At 38.7% G+C, this 17,713-nt stretch overlaps 1 protein-coding gene across 1 annotated transcript; it reads right to left on the reverse strand.

The window, feature by feature from the left end:
• Positions 1-8,476: 8,476 nt before the first annotated feature.
• LOC145060986 (kinase superfamily with octicosapeptide/Phox/Bem1p domain-containing protein) lies at positions 8,477-13,331 on the reverse strand. Its single transcript, XM_079008330.1, has 8 exons — positions 11,082-13,331; positions 10,865-10,987; positions 10,613-10,765; positions 10,205-10,368; positions 9,996-10,143; positions 9,794-9,916; positions 9,609-9,696; positions 8,477-8,905 (listed from the first exon to the last, which is right to left on the reverse strand). The coding sequence occupies exons 1-8, from the start codon at positions 12,789-12,791 to the stop codon at positions 8,739-8,741; spliced, it is 2,676 nt and encodes an 891-aa protein (XP_078864456.1). The 5' UTR covers positions 12,792-13,331; the 3' UTR covers positions 8,477-8,738.
• Between the last annotated feature and the right edge of the window lie 4,382 nt (positions 13,332-17,713).

The following is a 17,713-nucleotide window of genomic DNA, read 5'->3' on the forward strand; positions in this document are numbered from 1 at the left end:
CCAACTTCCCCCGAAATCCAATACACATGCCCGAAGCATATCCTCGAGCGTCTGGAGCATCCACTCGCTTTTCCTATCGGTCTGGGGGTGGTAAGCAATACTGAAATGCAATCGAGTGCCCAACTCCTCATGAAACTTCCTCAAGAATCTGGAGGAGAAATGAACATCGCGGTCCGAGACCACAGATACTGGCACCCTATGCCTGACCACCACCTCCCGCACATAAATGTCTGCTAATTTCTCAGCGGAGATATTCTCGGAAATCGGTATAAATGCGCACTCTTGGTCAACCTGCCCACGAGAACCCAAATGGAATCCACACTCCACGTCGTCTTACGTAGCTTCGTGATAAAATCCATGGTGATCTCTTCTCATTTCCACATGGGAATAGGTAGCGGCTGCATCTTGCCGTGAGGCCTCTGATGTTCGGCCTTAAACTTCCTGCAGGTCAAACACCACTCGACAAACGACACGCAACCTTCCGGTTCATGGTGGGCCACTAATAGTTCAATCTCAGGTCTCGGTACATCTTTGTGGCCCCCGGATGGATAGAAAATTTAGACTTGTGCGCCTCCTCCGAGACTCTTTGCCTCACACCTTCGGATGTCGGAACCCAAACTCTACCACACTGGGTCAATAACCCTCGACCATCTCAAACAAACAACGGAATTTGCCCTCGAATCCGCTCGATCTTCTAATTCTCCCTTTTTAAACCCTCCACCTGTGCCTCCTTAATCATATCTAATAAAGGTGAATCTGTCATCCTCAAGCAAACATCTCGAATCGAGGCACTTTCTGTCTTATGGCTCAAAGCATCGGCTACCACATTGGCCTTCCCGGGATGGTACAAGATCTCACAGTCATAATCTATCACCACATCTAACCACCGCCTCTGATGCATATTCAAATTCTGTTGATTCATCAAATACTTCAAACTCTTGTGATTGGTGAAGATGGTACATCGTACCCTATAGAGAAAATTCCTCTAAATATTGCGGGCAAAAACCACTACCCCTAATTCCAAATCATGAGTGGGGTAATTCGCCTCATGAGGCTTCAGTTGCCTCGAGGCATAAGCAATCGCATGCCCTTTCCGCATCAGCACAACTCCTAACCCTGAAATAGAAGCGTTGCAATACACTACAAAATCATCTAGTCCCTCGGGTAGAGCTAGAATCGGGGCCTCACATAAGTTATGCCTCAATGTCTCGAAATTCGACTGCTAATCTGGACGCCACCGAAAGGTCACACTCTTCTTGGTCAAATGGGTCAATGGTTCAAGAATTTTGGAGAAATCTTGGATGAATCTACGATAATACCCTGCTAATCCCAAGAAACCTCATGATCTCGGATGCGTTTTTTGGAACCTCCCAATGCATTACCGCCTCAATCTTGGCGGGATCCACCAAAATACCCTCTTGGTTGATGATGTTCCCGAAAAACTGCACCTCACGCAACCAAAACTCGTCTTTGGAGAAGTTGGCATAAAACCTCTCCCTCCTCAAGGTCTCCAACACCTCTCTCAAATATTGCTCGTGTGTTCGTTGGTCTTAGAACAGACTGATCCAACATTGGTCTGCAAACCCGGTTCATGAGATCCATGAACGTTGCCGGAGCATTGGTGAGCCCAAATGGCATCACCACAAACTCGTAATGACCATAACGAGTTTTGAACGCCGTCTTCGGTATGTCTTCATCTCGGATCCTCTTCTGATTATACCCTGACCAAAGATCAATTTTGGAAAACCATAAGGCACCCTGAAGCTGATCGAACAAATCGTCAATCCTTGGTAGCAGATAACGGTTCTTCACCGTTAGCTTGTTCAGCTCTCGATAATCAATATACATCCTGTTGGACCCATCCTTTTTTTTCACGAACAGAATCGATGCTCCCTAGGAGGAACTTCTCGGACGAATGAGTCCCCGGTCTAGCAGCTCTTGAAGCTATGTAGACAACTCCTGTATCTCAGGCGGAGCTAGACGATACGACGCCTAAGATATTAGAGCCGCACAAGCACTAAATCAATACGGAACTCCACTTGCCTCTCGAGAGGCACCCCAGGTAACTCCTCTGGAAACACATCAGGAAATCTCACACAATCGGTACCCTGCTCATATCTAGCGTGGCTTCCACCCTTGTATCCAAAACGTAAGCTAAAAACCCACTACAACCCTGTTGAAGAAGTCTCCTAGCCCTCGTAGCCGAACAGAGAGTTGGCCCATACGAGGCTCTCTCTCCATGAATAACCAGTTCTCCACCACATGGGGTTCGAACCCTCACTAACTGACGCTCGCAATCTATCATGGCCCCATTTGGCCACAACCAATCCATCACGATGATCACCTTCAATCCTCGCAAAGGAATCGGAACCAAATCGATAGGAAACCTCTCCCCGAACATATTCAGAACACTCCTTCGAAATATGCTCCCAGCACTCACGGTGCGGTCTTCCGCAATCTCCACCTCGAGTGAGGAATCCAAAGTCCTCGAAGCATTACAAAACTTCTTGCTAAGTGCAAGAGATACAAAGGATCGGGTAGCCCCCGAATCAAAATGAATCTGAGCCGACAAACCATTGACCAAAAAGGTCCCTATATAAAATCCTAATAACATAAGCATAATAATAAAATAAACGAAACATAAATAAATCACATACCGGTCACGACGTCAGGCGCTGCTCGGGCCTCCTCAGTAGTCAGCTGAAATGCACGACTCTTCACCGTAGGAGCTACCGCCTTGATCGGGCAGCCGTCTGTAATCCTCACCGTGGCGGGCGCAGGCGCAGCCACTGCTCCTCCTCCTCTAACCAATCTCGGACAATTGGCCTTTTTATGACCGGTCTGGTTGCAGTGGAAACAAATTAATCCCTTCTTGGGGTAATCCCAACTCATGTGACCCGGCTGGCCACACGCATAACATGTTAAGCCCGCTGCTCAGCAAGCTCCACTGTGCGGCTTACCGCACTTGGCACAATAACCACGGCCCTGTTGGCCCCTTCTAGGAAGTATCATTTCGTGTGGAGCTCTAACTCAATTTCATGTTCCCGGGCCTTCTCCACTATCTCATTCAGGATATTGCACCTCGAAAAGCTCACAAACTCATGGATAGCATCCCTCAGCATGAAATGATACCTCGTCTTCTTCATCTCCTCATCCGGAGCATACTGCAGGACCAATAGTGCCCTCTCCCGGAACATGACGGTGATCTCCGCCACAGTCTCGGTAGTCTGCTGCAAATCTTGAAATTCTCTCACCAAACGCTATACCTTGATGGGCGGTGAAAACTCTCGATCAAACCTCCTCACAAACTCCTCCCAAGACATCTCAGCCACACCTGCGGATCCCACCTTGCGGGTCACCTCCTCCCACCAATCTCGTGCTCGATCCCTCAACATACAAGATGCAAACCCCACCTTTTCTGCCTCGGGGCAAGAGCTCCTACGCTGGGCATTCTCCATTTCTATGACCCAGCATCAACTAGTGATGAGATCCCTGACGTCGAAGAACTCAGGCGCTCCACACGCTTTAAACTCCCTGAACGAGGGAGCTCGGGCCCTAATCTGGCCTGTAGCAATCTCGGCTTGGAAAGACCTGAGCTGCTCCTCCATGATCTCCATGATGCCCTCCTTGACGGTATCGAAAATCACCGGGGTAGCGTCAAGGATGCCACGAGTAACCTCGGTTGCGATAAGATCGTGCAACCTTTCATCGATGGGCTCTGCACCCGAGCCTGAACCTGAACCTCGCGTGATCATCACCATCCTCAACTGAAAATATCACAAATAGACAAGATAAGGAATTCGAAAGAGATTCCTCCTCACCGGACTTCTAGGAACTATCAGGTCTGTCATTGATTCGGGTACAAATCTTGTACTTTCAGTAGTACGGGCCCAATACTACTTTCCATACCTACCTGTACCTTCCCCAAGGCCATACTTGATATCCCTAAATCATCCAATCACAAATCATGACTTATAAACACAACACTAACTCAGATCCTAGACTGCTCTAGGATTCTCAACCCTCACCAAACCAGAAACTCAGATTAATCATAGCAGGTTACCCTATGAATACAAGTGATACACAAAGATAATCACATACACTGTTAAATAAAGCTTCTAACCTAAACCACAACCAAACAAGGAACAGGAATAAGGCAGATTCCCTCATTCTAGGGTTATACAATCCTAAACATGTACAACTTTGAAAGCATACACTTAGAAAATAATCCATACAACATTAATTTCCATATATACTATAGCATGGCTAAAACATTAGGAACACTTACTTGAGCTCGGCCAATTACTCGCATTACATTCTCCCTTTTTCTTACAAAATAATTTTTAGGATATTTAACTTTGGTTTCTATTTGAAAATCAATTTGTTACTATTTCCTCAGTTTGAGTTCTGACACATATAGAAGTGTGCCCGAATCCCTCAAACCAAGGCTCTGATACCAACTTGTACCAGCCCAAATTTTTCAGAATATTTTCAACTTTTAATTTCATAAACATCAACCATAAGGAGTACAAAAATCCCATTACATAGCCATATTATTTTAAAATTCATAGTACGAAAACTAAATGTGAAAACACTAGAGAATGCACGTCGCGCTATCAAGCCTGACCCTTGCCCTTATCAATAGAAGTACCTGAAACATTCAATAAAACTATAAGCACAAGCTTAGTGAGTTTCCCAAAATACACGAATCATATAATCACATAATACCATGCACACATATATACATATAATTTTTCCATGGTCTTCATTGGAATGCCATGGGCTACCCCCATGGTCTTGTATCGTTGAGCCATGGGCTCCTCCCATGGTCTTGCCAAATGCCATGGGCTCCTCCCATGGTCTGCATATAAGTCCACATATAAATCCAATAACAAGCAATTACATATTCCCATAAGAATCATTTCATAATCAATAATGACTCGGGCTTCGTGCCTTCGACCCATGAGTATGGTGAGAAGACTCACCTCAAATACTAAACGATAGCTGACTAGGTCCTGGCTGTGAATATCAGCTCTACGCCGCCCCTAAACAGAAACAATTCCTTAAATACAACTCAAAATGCCCTAAAACCCCTTAAAAGTCAAACTTGGTCAAAGACTAAAGTCAAAGGTCAAATTCAACAGTCTGAGTTGATCCAACTCGCCGAGTTGTCCTTCAACTTGTCGAGTTTCTCCATTAACTGCACAAATCGGGAAAACTCGCATCAACTCGCATATTTCACCTAATAAACTCGCCGAGTTATCCAAGAATCCAACAGCTTAATGCATTAAGCTGTTTCAATCGGATCTCGGAGCTTCAATTCTCAGATCTCCTTGAAAATGATGTCTAGAAGGGTTAAGTTTCCAACTTTACCCTTAGGAACCATCCAAGTTGAGTCAAACCCAAACCCTAGACTCATTGGAGTGATGCTTGACCCATTAAGCCCTTAAACTCTCAAAACAAAGCCTCAATATGCATATATGGTCCCCTAAGGTTGAGAAATCACGTAAAGTTTCCAAATTTACATCCATGCATGCTAAAAGGAACCCTAAGACTCAAAATGGATTTAATAAAGGACTTAATGCATAAATGGGACCTAAGATCTAGTAAAGTTTGCAACTTTAAGTCAAATAAGGCCATAACATGGCTAGATCTAACATGACAACCACTAGAAAACTCAACTTCTTGGGCAACTCAACCATGAGCCCAAAACAATAGATCCAAAATAATAACAAAGCAAGGTATTAACTTTATACCTCCAAATGACTGAAAAGGGTAGGGAGATGTTGGATCTAGGTCTTCTCTCCAAGCTCACACACTCTCAAGGACGAGGATACACTCATTTAGGGTTTTCTGGACAGAGGAGGCTGCTAAGGAGGCCAGCCAAGAGACTTAATGCCTTTAAATAGGGTGCAACACCCTAAAAATTATGGTTTCCTTCCCAGCCGCCAAATCGTCGAGTTGAGGCACCCCAACTCGTCGAGTTGGTCCATTAATTCTCGCGGCCAAAATCCACTCAACATGTCGAGTTGAAGCCTTCAACTCACCGAGTTCAACAGGAAAAATCACAATTTAAGGAAATAAATTCATACTGGAACTAAGTGTTACCAAAGTTCTTTTTAAAACAACTTTTCGCCATGAACAAAAAGCAGTTTTTTCAAAAGTCATGAAATCGGATATTTTTGTGATTTTTTAACATCTTACCAAGTAAATTACATTTATACCCATTACAACTACCCAAACACTTTTTAAGCATGTCCTTTTTAGTCGCTTTACATGTAAAAGTTAAGCCAAACACGTTTTAAAAACAAATTTTGGTTTTCGCCCATCAAAAGCTAATCCAAACACATTTTAAGAAACTGCTTACGCAAAAAGTCATTTTTCAAAAAAAAAAAACTTTTAAGGTTAAAAAGTAATGGGTAAATTACATGAATGGTCCCTGTGATTTGGGGGAATCTACACGTTTAGTCCATGGGCATGATTTTTAACTCGGAAGGTCCCTAGTATATAATTTTGTTGCGTGTTTGGTCCTTGCCATACCTAATATGACTGAAATATCCTTTCTTAATTTTTTATTATTTATTTTAATATTATTTAATAAAAAAGTCCAAAACTAAGAACGTCATTCTTGTCTCTCTAGTTCACATCTGTACCGCCATCTGAGATACCTTCTTCTCCAGCATACTCCTGCTGCCTGTCAAACCTAAACTAAGATCTCTGTCAGAAGTAGTAGTGGTGTTTAATTGTGTTTTGAGAACTGGACCAACAATCGAAGTCGAGTTCTAAAATGTGCTTTTTCGTTGCCCGTTCCCTTCTTCCTAGATCCATCACTTCCCTTGTCTCCCATCCATTCTCCCGTCTAAATAGTAAAAACCAGTTGTCGCTTATAAACCTCCACCAATCACCGATGATCTACCAAACTCCCTGTCTCTTGCCCTCCTGGTGCCGCTTAAACCTCTCAGACTCTCACCGTCTTATGTATCTCTCTTCCCATCTCTCTATCTCTTTTCGCCCAAAAGAACACCAGTACACCATCGGAAGAAGATAGATCAAGCAATCATTCCTCCACCCTGCCGTTGACGAGTCTATGAGGAGATGTAGGGGCAGGGGTTAGGGAGGGATAAAGGGAAGAGGTAGAGTCAGTATAGTGTATTTGTTCAATAATTTATTCCATACAATAATTAAAATAAGAGTTTAAAAAGATTAAAGAATATCATCAAGGGCAATATAGTCTTTTTAGGTCTGACAATTACCAAATGCGGAACAAAATTATATAATAGGGACTGTACGAGTTAAAAATCATGCCAAGAGAATAAACATGCAGATTCCCCCAAACCATAGGGACCATTCGTGTAATTTACCGAAAAGTAATCCCAAACACCCTCATAGATTATCAGTATAGGTTCAACGAAAAGTTAACAGTAAAGTTAAATTAATAAAGAAGTTTATGACTTTTAAAGTTAAATTTAGTTCCACTTTTCTTCTTATAAAATCATTATGCGTCAAAAAAATGACTCAACTTAAGCACATTCCCCATCATTTTTTTTTTCTTATTCTTCAAAAAAACCCACCCAATCAAAGCAATAAAAGTTATTTTCTATTTGAATACCATTGCTAGGCCTCGCAATGGAGCGTGTTTTTGACCCTGATCCGATCCAAACCCGTAACAATTATATGGGTTTGGAGCATAGTTTTTTATCTGTTTACCCGTTAACGACCCGTACCCGCTAACCCTTTTATTAAAAGGGTCGGGTATGGATCATCACCGATCCGATCTGTTTATAACCCGCCCCCACATAAATTTTAGAAGTATACATTTATATTTTATACTACTTAATGTTTACTTTAAATTCCAATCGAAAATCCAAAGAGAAAAGGCCAAAAACTAAACTGTTTTTACATAAGACTCGTAGACTCAACTTCTATACTTTCAGCATTTTCTCAAAAATCATCATGTCATTTCATTTATATTTCGTCATGCAATCACAAATTTCATTTATAAATCAATGAAGTCATTTATCAACCAGAAGAAAATTTGTAACTGTTATTCTCTATCAATGCAATTGACGCTCAAAAAATAATCAGAAGTAACTACAATAAAGATTTTAATTCCAATTGAACGTCTACGAGTAAGTAACATGTATTCTAAATCAACATTTTTTATTTAATAAATGTGATTTTATGATTTAAGTAAAATGTGTTTGATTATTCAAAAATCCTACGGATTATGGGGCGGGTTTGGATATCTACTGATTCGATGAATAAGGGTATGTGTTTGATTATTGAAAACCCTGCGGGTTACGGAGCAGGTTTGGATTGGATTTTGAAATTTTTTAAAAGGTTTTGGATCAAGGTCGATTCGCTCAAAACCCGCCTCATTGCCAGGTCTAACCATTGCTATAATATCATAACTAGACAGCTATTCGAAATCCAACACCCTAACAGCAAAAAACAAAACAAGATTTCCTAAACCAAATTAAAATACAAATTTTCCTCCATACGCCATATAAAACGTTGTGTACATCGGGAATCATAAGATCAAAAAATTGATCTTCTATGTTTTACTTTCACATGCTAAATATATTATTGTCTACTAAAACAAACGACAATAATACTAGCGAGTCGCTGAGTTATAGTATTATATACAAAAGAGAGACCCAAAAAGGGGTGCAAAAGAGTCCCAAGTCCAGGGGGGGGTGAATTTGACATATCTTGGAAGTTGATGGGTCCTTTTTGTATCATTTAACATTAATAGCTGCAGCCATTGTTCTTAACTTGTGTGAAATTTGTGAAAAAGAAGGCCTTTCGGTTGGATCAGAAGACCAACAGCTTGCCATTAATGCCTTCCATTCGGGGTCACACCATGTTGGGATTGTTGGACGTAATGAATTGTTCACAATTCCTCCTACATTAATTAATAAATCTCATTTTCAAATTATAGCATTGTACTTTTGATTTTTTTTTTTTTGGTTAATCTCATAAAAGACCTTATATTTTGTGTTTTTTTTTTCAGATTAAACCTCTTCTTTATTTTTTTTTTCGAAAACAAAACCCTCAACCTTCTACATGTTTCCAAACAAATCCTCAACTTTTTTAGAAGGTTGAGAGTTTTTTCGGAAAAAAAAAAAATACAAAGTTGAGGTTTTTTTTTGGAGAAAATGAAAAAAAAAATACAAGGCCTTTTTCAGGCAAAAAATAAATTTAAGGCTTAATCCGGAAAAAAAACATAAAATATAAGGTCTTTTACGAGATTAACCCTTTTCCAAAAGAACTTGTAAAATGAGAGGGTTCTTTCGGGAAAAAAAAAAACTACATAAGTTTAAGGTTTTTTCGGAAACAATTAGAAGGTTGAAGGTTTTTTTCGGAAAAAAATACAAAGTTGAGGGGTTTTTTTGGAGAAAATGAAAAAAATACAAGTTCTTTTTCAGGAAAAAAATAAAGCTGAGGATTAATTTGGAAAAATAAAAACACACAAAATATAAGGTCTTTTAAGAGATTAACCTTTTTTTATTTTCAATAATTTGAAAAATCTACCAAATTATGGCATTGTTAAAAGTGGGTAGATATTTATAAAGAAAGGAAAGTAGGTTGCTATTTCTTGAATTTACCGATTATGGAAGCACAATGCAAATCTCCATAAGGTTCATCTCCCGTGAGCAATTCCCACATGACAATCCCAAATGAGTAAACATCAATCTACAAAAAACAACAAACACATACATGATTACATCTATCCATAAATGGTCGTAATGGAATAGGGGTATTTTAGTAATTTCCACACTTGGTGATGTACCTTTTCGGATACCATGTGATTTTTGCCACTAAGAAGTTCGGGTGCCATCCAAGGCAATGTTCCTCGAACACCTCCAGAAACCAAAGTGTGTTGTTTTACTTTTGATAGGCCAAGATCTCCAATCTACACAAATGATAAATCTCAATAAAATATTTAAAAGAATAAAAATAAAAAAATGATTTTAATTGAAATAATTCAATACCTTGCAAATTGGTCTGTGTGGATCTCTCATATTGACAAGAAGGTTTTCACATTTTAGATCAAAATGAACGATGTTTTTTCCATGCAAATATTCCATTCCAAAAGAAGCATCCATGGCAATGATAAGTCTCTTACGCCGATCAATAGTTCTGTCACTTTAAACCGTTAGTGAAATGTCCAAAATACCCTTGAGAAAAATGGAAAATCCACCTGTCTTTTTTCTGTAAGAATTGTTTGAGAGATCCATTAACCATGAACTCAGTTACAGTAGCCAAAGATCCATCAGGCCCATCACGAACTATTCCATAAAAAGACACCACATTTGGATGATGCAATGAGCTTAAAATCAATGCCTCCTTCCAAAAATCTGCAATCTGTGTATATATATATATATATATATATATATATATATATATATATATATATATATATATATATATATAAATAAATTTAAAATGAATCAAAAAGGAGGATCTAAAAGAGCAGATTGAGTCCCTGTATGATAATCAAAGTAAAACCATTCTCAAGAAAACCTTTTTACTTAAGAGTAATCTATAATCAATTACTGCTCACAAGATTTGTTTGATAAAATGTTTAAGGGTATTAGTGTAATTATACCAAACGTTCTCTTTCAGAAGGCCTTCCAGCAAAACAACTTGCTTTTATTCTTTTGATTGCTACATCTGACCCCTTCCATTTTCCATGATAAACAGCTCCATATGTACCTGATCCTAACTCCCGTATTTCCTCAAGATCATCATTCTTTATTGTCTAATAAAGAATGTAAACGAAAACAAAATGTCAAATGCATATACCAAAAATTCAAGTAAATCCAAAAAGAAAACACAATATATGTAGAAAAGAAAGAACCTGTAAACCCCTAGACTTAGCTTCCTCTTCAGCCTTTGTTTCTTCAATCTTAGAATTGCTTTGGTTGTCACTTCCAGAATCCCTATCTAAATCCACCTGTGTGTTTGTGTTTGTGTTTGTGTCCTATAAAAAAAAACAAATAAATAGATCAAAGATGAAAAGTGATTAATACTTGAAGCTTAAAAGTAATAACTAGTGATCTTTGATCTTTACTCACCACATCTCCTATAAAAAAACAAACTTTAGCATCATTCACATCATCTTGAGCTTCAATTTCCACCTCTTTAGCACCTTCTAACTGAGATTTGTTTACAGATTCAATGTTTTGAGGTGCATTACTCAAATCATGGACCTCATGTTCTTCGCTTTTAAGAGAAGGAGTCTTGTCTTTATGAGAGCTTTCATCTCCATTAACTTGATTGATTGGTAGATTCAAGTTTTCTCCTCCAAAACCATCTTTTTCCTTTAAGTTACTCAGTATTTCAGGAGTAAAATGAACCGGGTCAGGAATGATCTGAACCGGGTCAGGACTGAGTTGAACGGGTTCAGGCATAAACTGAACAGGTGGAGGCACAAATGGGACTGGTTCAGTAGGTATACGATGCCCATAAGAATGATCAGTAAAACTAACACCACCATTAATGGGTGTAACTTTAGGAGATGAATCAACCCAAAGATTCTGATTCTCCATTCCAACTGGAATCCTAGGACTAGATTCCCTATTAGTCCTTATATATCCTATGTTACATGCACCATTTTCTTGTGATGCTTCATAAGGAGGAATCCCATGTCCATGTCCATGAGAAGGAGTTTGACCATTTCTCCAGAAAGCATTAGGAGGCACATGCCCATGTGATGATGGATGATAAAGATTCTCATTCCCATAAGCATTTGGATAATTTCCATGCCAAATTCCACCTTCAGCAACATGAGGAAAACCATTCCCTATGTTAGGAATATCCAGAGCTTCATTTATTGGAAGAATATTACCAGGAAAACCGTTTGTTGGTGGCATCCATACAGGATTCTGTGGTAATGGAGACTGTTGATCATACTGAGGTTGATGATTGAAATGTTGTTGTTGCCTGAAATAATCTTCTTGAGGAACTCTATCAACTTGATCAGTATAAGGAGAATGGTAACGTGAAGAGGAGGGCGAATTCGGGAATTCATGTCTTGGAGAATAGTATGCAGGACTCCATGGTGACTCCATGTCAGGATACTTTTGAGTTGGAGAGTGTTGGTGAGGGATGTTTACATGGCGCAAGTTAACTCCCATCATTGGCATCTCAAAATTCCTCTGGTTTTGAAGATTATTGTCTATGTTCAACTGATTGTAGTACTGATCTATCAACTGAACATCATCCACTGGAGTCATTCCTTGAACTTCAGGGAAGTCATTATGACTGTTTAAAGCATCAACATATCTTCTTTCATTGTCCCTTTCATCTCTCTCAACAAAATGTATTGAATCATCTTGTTCGATGCTTGAGAACAAGAAGATCCGAAGGCGAGTGAATCCATCTCCTGAACCTAACTTTTCGTAGTCTTCCATCATATTTGTGACATCATCATCATTCACAACGGAAACAAGAGCATCGAGATCCTCATCTGGTTGCTGATATTTCAATACGCTAGCTCCATCAAACAACTCCTTCATCTTCCCCATCAGTTCTTCAAAATTGATATCTCGTGGAACACTCACAATCCGTGTCTCTCCACCAACGTATCTAAGTTTCCCATCTTGTGGACGAGGCAATATGCTGCCATTAAAACTACACAAAAACTTTAACCGAGGTTGATCGTCATTCGAAGTAGGAACTGAATCTGGAGGGGTAGTTACTGCAGTAGGGCTATCCATTTCGACTTGTGTTTCCTCGATTTCCAGTGTTGATTCCTCCAAAACCCTAACGCGACTACAACACATCCGTGTATATCATTCACACAGAAAGTAAGACGTGTGAATTTCTATTTCTCATCCCCAAATCAAGCGATTACCGATGCAATAAATTTAATCAAACAAACAGAAAGTGTAATATAAAAACCCAAGATTTACCAAGCAAAACTGAAATCAACCAAGAACCAAAGAGAATGGAGTAGGAAAGTGATCGATTCTTCCAAAATCAATGAAATCTAATTTCAAAACGTTTGTGGCCACTTACGTTGATAAGAAGAGTAAATTTTAATCCGAATCTGTGCGCTGTGTTACGCGAAGTTTGCGTATGATTTGGTGAAGAAAAGGGCGATGATTGAAAGAGAAAGTTGAGGGTAAATGAGAGTTAATGAGAGGAGAAGATGAAGAAGAAGAGCAAAAACGCCATTTTTTTCCCGTGAATAATACCGGAGAGGTGGCTTTCCAACTAGGGCCACACGGGGATCGTATTCCTCTAGAGTCTGCACTGCTTGCTAATCAGCATCTATGAGAGTAGGGTATCGCATATTCCAAAGACTTGCGCGTGGAATTAGAGATTTGGTGATAAGTTTTGGCTTCTTCCCGAATAAATCTCTGCAAGGTATGACAATTTGACCTAGAAATCCGAACCCAAAACCCAACAATTAATTTGATTCGAGTTTTGGGTATTTATATTATGTTTATTTGGTTTTGAATTATTCGGTCCGGGTTATTGAAATAAGAGTTTATTTGGTTCTAAATACCCAACCCGAATAAGCATTCATCGTCCTTTTTCTCTGATCGATAGAAATCAAAATTACTATTCATACTTCTGTCCTCGTCGTCCATAAAAAAAAAAAAAAAATCTTACGCTCGTTCTTGTCGTTTCAAAATCGACCAATATTCTCATTTATTTCCAAACTTGAAATCACTTTTGTCGATCATTCATCTTATTTCAGACTTTCAAAAATCAACCATTCCTATTGTCTCTAAGGATTCACGAATTCCTATTTTGCCTAGTCATGGAAAATTGTGTTCCAAGCCTCTAACTCAAGAAACTCAAGTAATAAATTAATTCTCATTATATTAATCTACTATGTAAATGTAATTCTTTTAATGTGTTATTGTGTTATGTTAGTCTTTAAATGTTTTATGTTGATGTATAAAAGTACATTGTTATTCTATTATTCAGGTTATTGAGGTTAAAGAATCATAATAAGGTTCATTCAGTTTTTTTTTTGTCGGTTATATTAGGTCTTTAATCATCTTGTACATGTTCTTCGGGTAATAACCGAATCGAACCAATTTATACATGAACCGAACCGAACTCGTATTGGTTAATCGGTTTGGTTTTCGGTTCATGCAATTACCCTTATTTAGTTTTCGGGTTATTCGAGTTCATGTCGGTTCGGTCCGGTTCCGATCCGAATTATATTATTATACTTTTGTGTATTAACATAAGACCAGACGGATTGGCCTCGTTAATCAGCAACCTCAGCGAACACCGGGCCGACCCTCGCCATGTCGAGCTTGGTTCGGAAATTCGGAGGAATTCTACCGATGACAGAGAGTGTAGGGTATTGGTGATTTAAAATTTTGTGTTTTGTTTGCAACTCAAAAAAATACAAATTCATATTTTCTACATAATTAAAACTGTAACTATCAAATAACATCAATGATATGTTGATTACTTAGGGCATGTTTGATATTATGCAGACCTGGTCCGGTCTATACTTTTTGGCTGAATCGGTCCGGTCACTGTGTTTGATACATGCCAAATATGCTTCTTACCCGGTCATTCCTTCCTGACTCGGTCCTAAAGAAAACAAAAGCTGACTGAGTAGGTGATAAGAGAAAAACATTTGTGTCCTAGAATCCTTCCAACGCCTTCACCACAATGTCTTCCACAGAGCCCATCAAACGACTCTTCCTCTTTCAAAAGGTCCCTCCCGCAGGACACTTTCACCGCCGCCGTAAGCGTCGCCAACCTCCGCCTCTCGTGATGTAGGTTCCCCCACCAACCTCCGCCTCTCTTGATGCAAGTTGTAATAGAGGGTAAATTTTGATCGTAAAATTTGAAAGGGAGAGAGTTATCAAGAAACAGGGAGATCGTGAATACTGAAGTGGATCGAATCAGTCTATGGCTCAGTCAGAACTGACTCAAACATAAACTATCAAACAACCCCTTAATATTAAAATAAACATATAACAAGACCATGCCGATTAGAAATATAGTAAACTCTTGAAAATCTTAATTAAAATGAATCTATAACATGACCATGTCAAGAGAATATACAAAAAAATATATATAAAAAAAATCCATGCATGTGAAGTATAAAAAAAAAATTCATCAAACTTTTGCCAATCCAACCATAAGAACTAGGCTATAGTACCAAATGGTTTGCAATTTGAGCTTGAACAACAACCAACAATATTATGTTTCCTTACCTAAGGCTGAAGAAAAAGAGAACAAAATTGTCACCATAGCTGTCAAATAGTAATGGACATGGCTTGAATGGCTGAAGAAAAAGAGAACAAAACTGTCACCATAGCTGTCAAATAGTAATGGACATGGCTTGAATAACAACCGCCCCCATTCATGAAGCCATAGTAATCCCCGATTTATAAGTAATATCATTATTTCATAGTAAGTACCATATGAAAGGATATTTACAAGTTACAATGGAATCAATATCAAATTATCAACAACAATATGAAATAGATTGAGAGTGTATGATAGATGAATTACAGACTCATGAGGTCGATGAAATTGACTTTGACAATGATAGACTTCAGTAAAGAAAAAAGTTGAAGGGGGGGGAGGGGGGGGGGGAAGAAGCAATGACAAATGTCACTAGAGGTGAAGCAGCCGGTGGGGAGTTTCGTTCAAGATGGAGCAATGACGTTGGATTACAACGGTAAAGACATAGGTCGGAGGTGGGAGGAGCAACACATATATGGGAGGTGGAGAAGGAAGGAGCAATGTTGGAAGTCTGGTGCAAGGAGAAGAAGAAAGCACTGTTGAAATGGGTGTAAACATTGATGGAGTTGGATTTTGGAGGAGCCTTGTTTTTTATTAGGGCACGATTGTTATTATGTTATGTACCTACTTGGTCAACCTCTTTTTTAGAGCCGTATCAGGAAGTGTTGACCAGGTCATGCCCATTTTCTCATGTATCAAAAATGCAGATTGGACTGGGTTAGCCAAAAAGTGTTAACCATACCCAGTCAACAAGATATCAAACTACCCCTTACACGAGTACAAAAATTGGTTCTGTTGATGCAAAAACCCGTCACTATTAGCATTTATGACAAGTTTGTTTTTTCATTTAATGTATAAGGAAATGTCATGTCATTGATGATAAGTTATGGTGACATTTAACTGTGTTGACTATAACCCATAAACACCCGTTGCTACAGGTTAAACTCGTCACTGTATGGTGGGAAGTTTTTGAAGTTATATCCAACTTATTTTAATAACCATCACCTATAATATAATTATAGTCACTTTTAATTTATTTTATTATGACTATTTTGTAACTTTTATCACCAGAAGGTAAAGTGTCACAATAAAATAATTTTAGTGATGAGAATATTCTTATAGAATGACTACTGTGTACATTTACTCATTCACAAAACAATTACACGGTGACCATAAAATAAGTATAGTTACGTGCTATTTCTTTTATTAGGACTATTGATAAGTTGTAGTGACATGTTTAATATTATATCGTGACTATTGTTATGCTTAAAACAAATCATAAATTTAATCGCCATCATAAAATACTTATAGTGACGTGTTTTTCCCTTTACAGTGACAAATATTTACATTTAGCCACCCATAAGAAATTTGAAAATGACCATAAAGTACTTATAGTGGCGTATTTTTTCCTACACAATGACATATATAGTCACCCACAAGAAATTCGACACTGGTCATTAAATACTTATAGTGAGGTTTTTTCCTATACAGTGACAAATGTTTACATTTAGTCACCCACAAGAAATCTGATGGTAACTATAAAATACTTATAGTGACATATTTTTTCCTATGTAGTGACAAATGTTTACATTTAGTCACCCATAAGATGTTCAACAGTGACCATAATATACTTATAGTGATGCATTTTTTCCTATACAGTGACAAATGTTTATGTGGAATCTCGAATCATAAAATTGTTGATGTGTGTATAGTCTTACCTTCGCAATCTGATAAGTAACTGAAAAACATTTAATCCACAACTGTAAGCACAAAGCTTAGTGAGTTCCCCAAAATATCACATACATCACAACATGATAATCAACTATGGGTTATCAACAACCCTCGGACTATCAGCAGCCTAAAGGACTATTAGCAGTCCTAAATATCACATACATCACAACATGATAATCAACTATGGGTTATCAACAACCCTTGGACTATCAGCAGCCTAAAGGACTATTAGCAGTCCTAAATATCACATACACCACAACAAATATAAACAACTATGGGTTATCAGCAATCTTGAAGCTATGAGTAGTCCTATGGGCTCACAGTGACCTTATGGGTCATCAAAAACCTTGTGGGTTATCAGCAACCCTACGGATTATCAGCAGTCTTAGAGTTATCAACAACTCAGGTACACATATAACAACAATCAACAAATAAGACTCAACTAATGTCTCACGCATACCACTATGACATAGGTAATACAGTGAGAAGACTCACCTGAACTAGGAGCTGTAATCTACTACTCACAGTCCCACAAAATTAGCCACACAAACCTCTTAAACCAAACACAAGCTAAACCTCATACTATAGCTTAACACCCCTCAAATTTCGACCAAAAGTCAAACTGTTCAAACAGTCAACGGTCAAAGCCAGCCCCAACTGACCCCCACATCGTAACCACGTTAGGACAAAATAGTCGCGAAGCTGTCCATCACCATGCCATGATGGTCAATCTGTCATACCATGG

This window comes from Lactuca serriola, chromosome 7 (assembly GCF_051521515.1).
Source record: "Lactuca serriola cultivar US96UC23 chromosome 7, Lser_US96UC23_V15, whole genome shotgun sequence".
NCBI lineage: Eukaryota > Viridiplantae > Streptophyta > Magnoliopsida > Asterales > Asteraceae > Lactuca > Lactuca serriola.

Bases quoted from the DNA above. Each gene is read 5' to 3' on its own strand.
- LOC145060986 (XM_079008330.1), bottom strand. From the start codon at position 12,791: ATGTGTTGTAGTCGCGTTAGGGTTTTGGAGGAATCAACACTGGAAATC. The intron at 10,369-10,612 runs GTATAATTACAC...ATATATACACAG, and splicing joins CTTCTGAAAGAGAACGTTTG to ATTGCAGATTTTTGGAAGGA. The intron at 10,144-10,204 runs GTGGATTTTCCA...TTAAAGTGACAG, and splicing joins TTCTTACAGAAAAAAGACAG to AACTATTGATCGGCGTAAGA.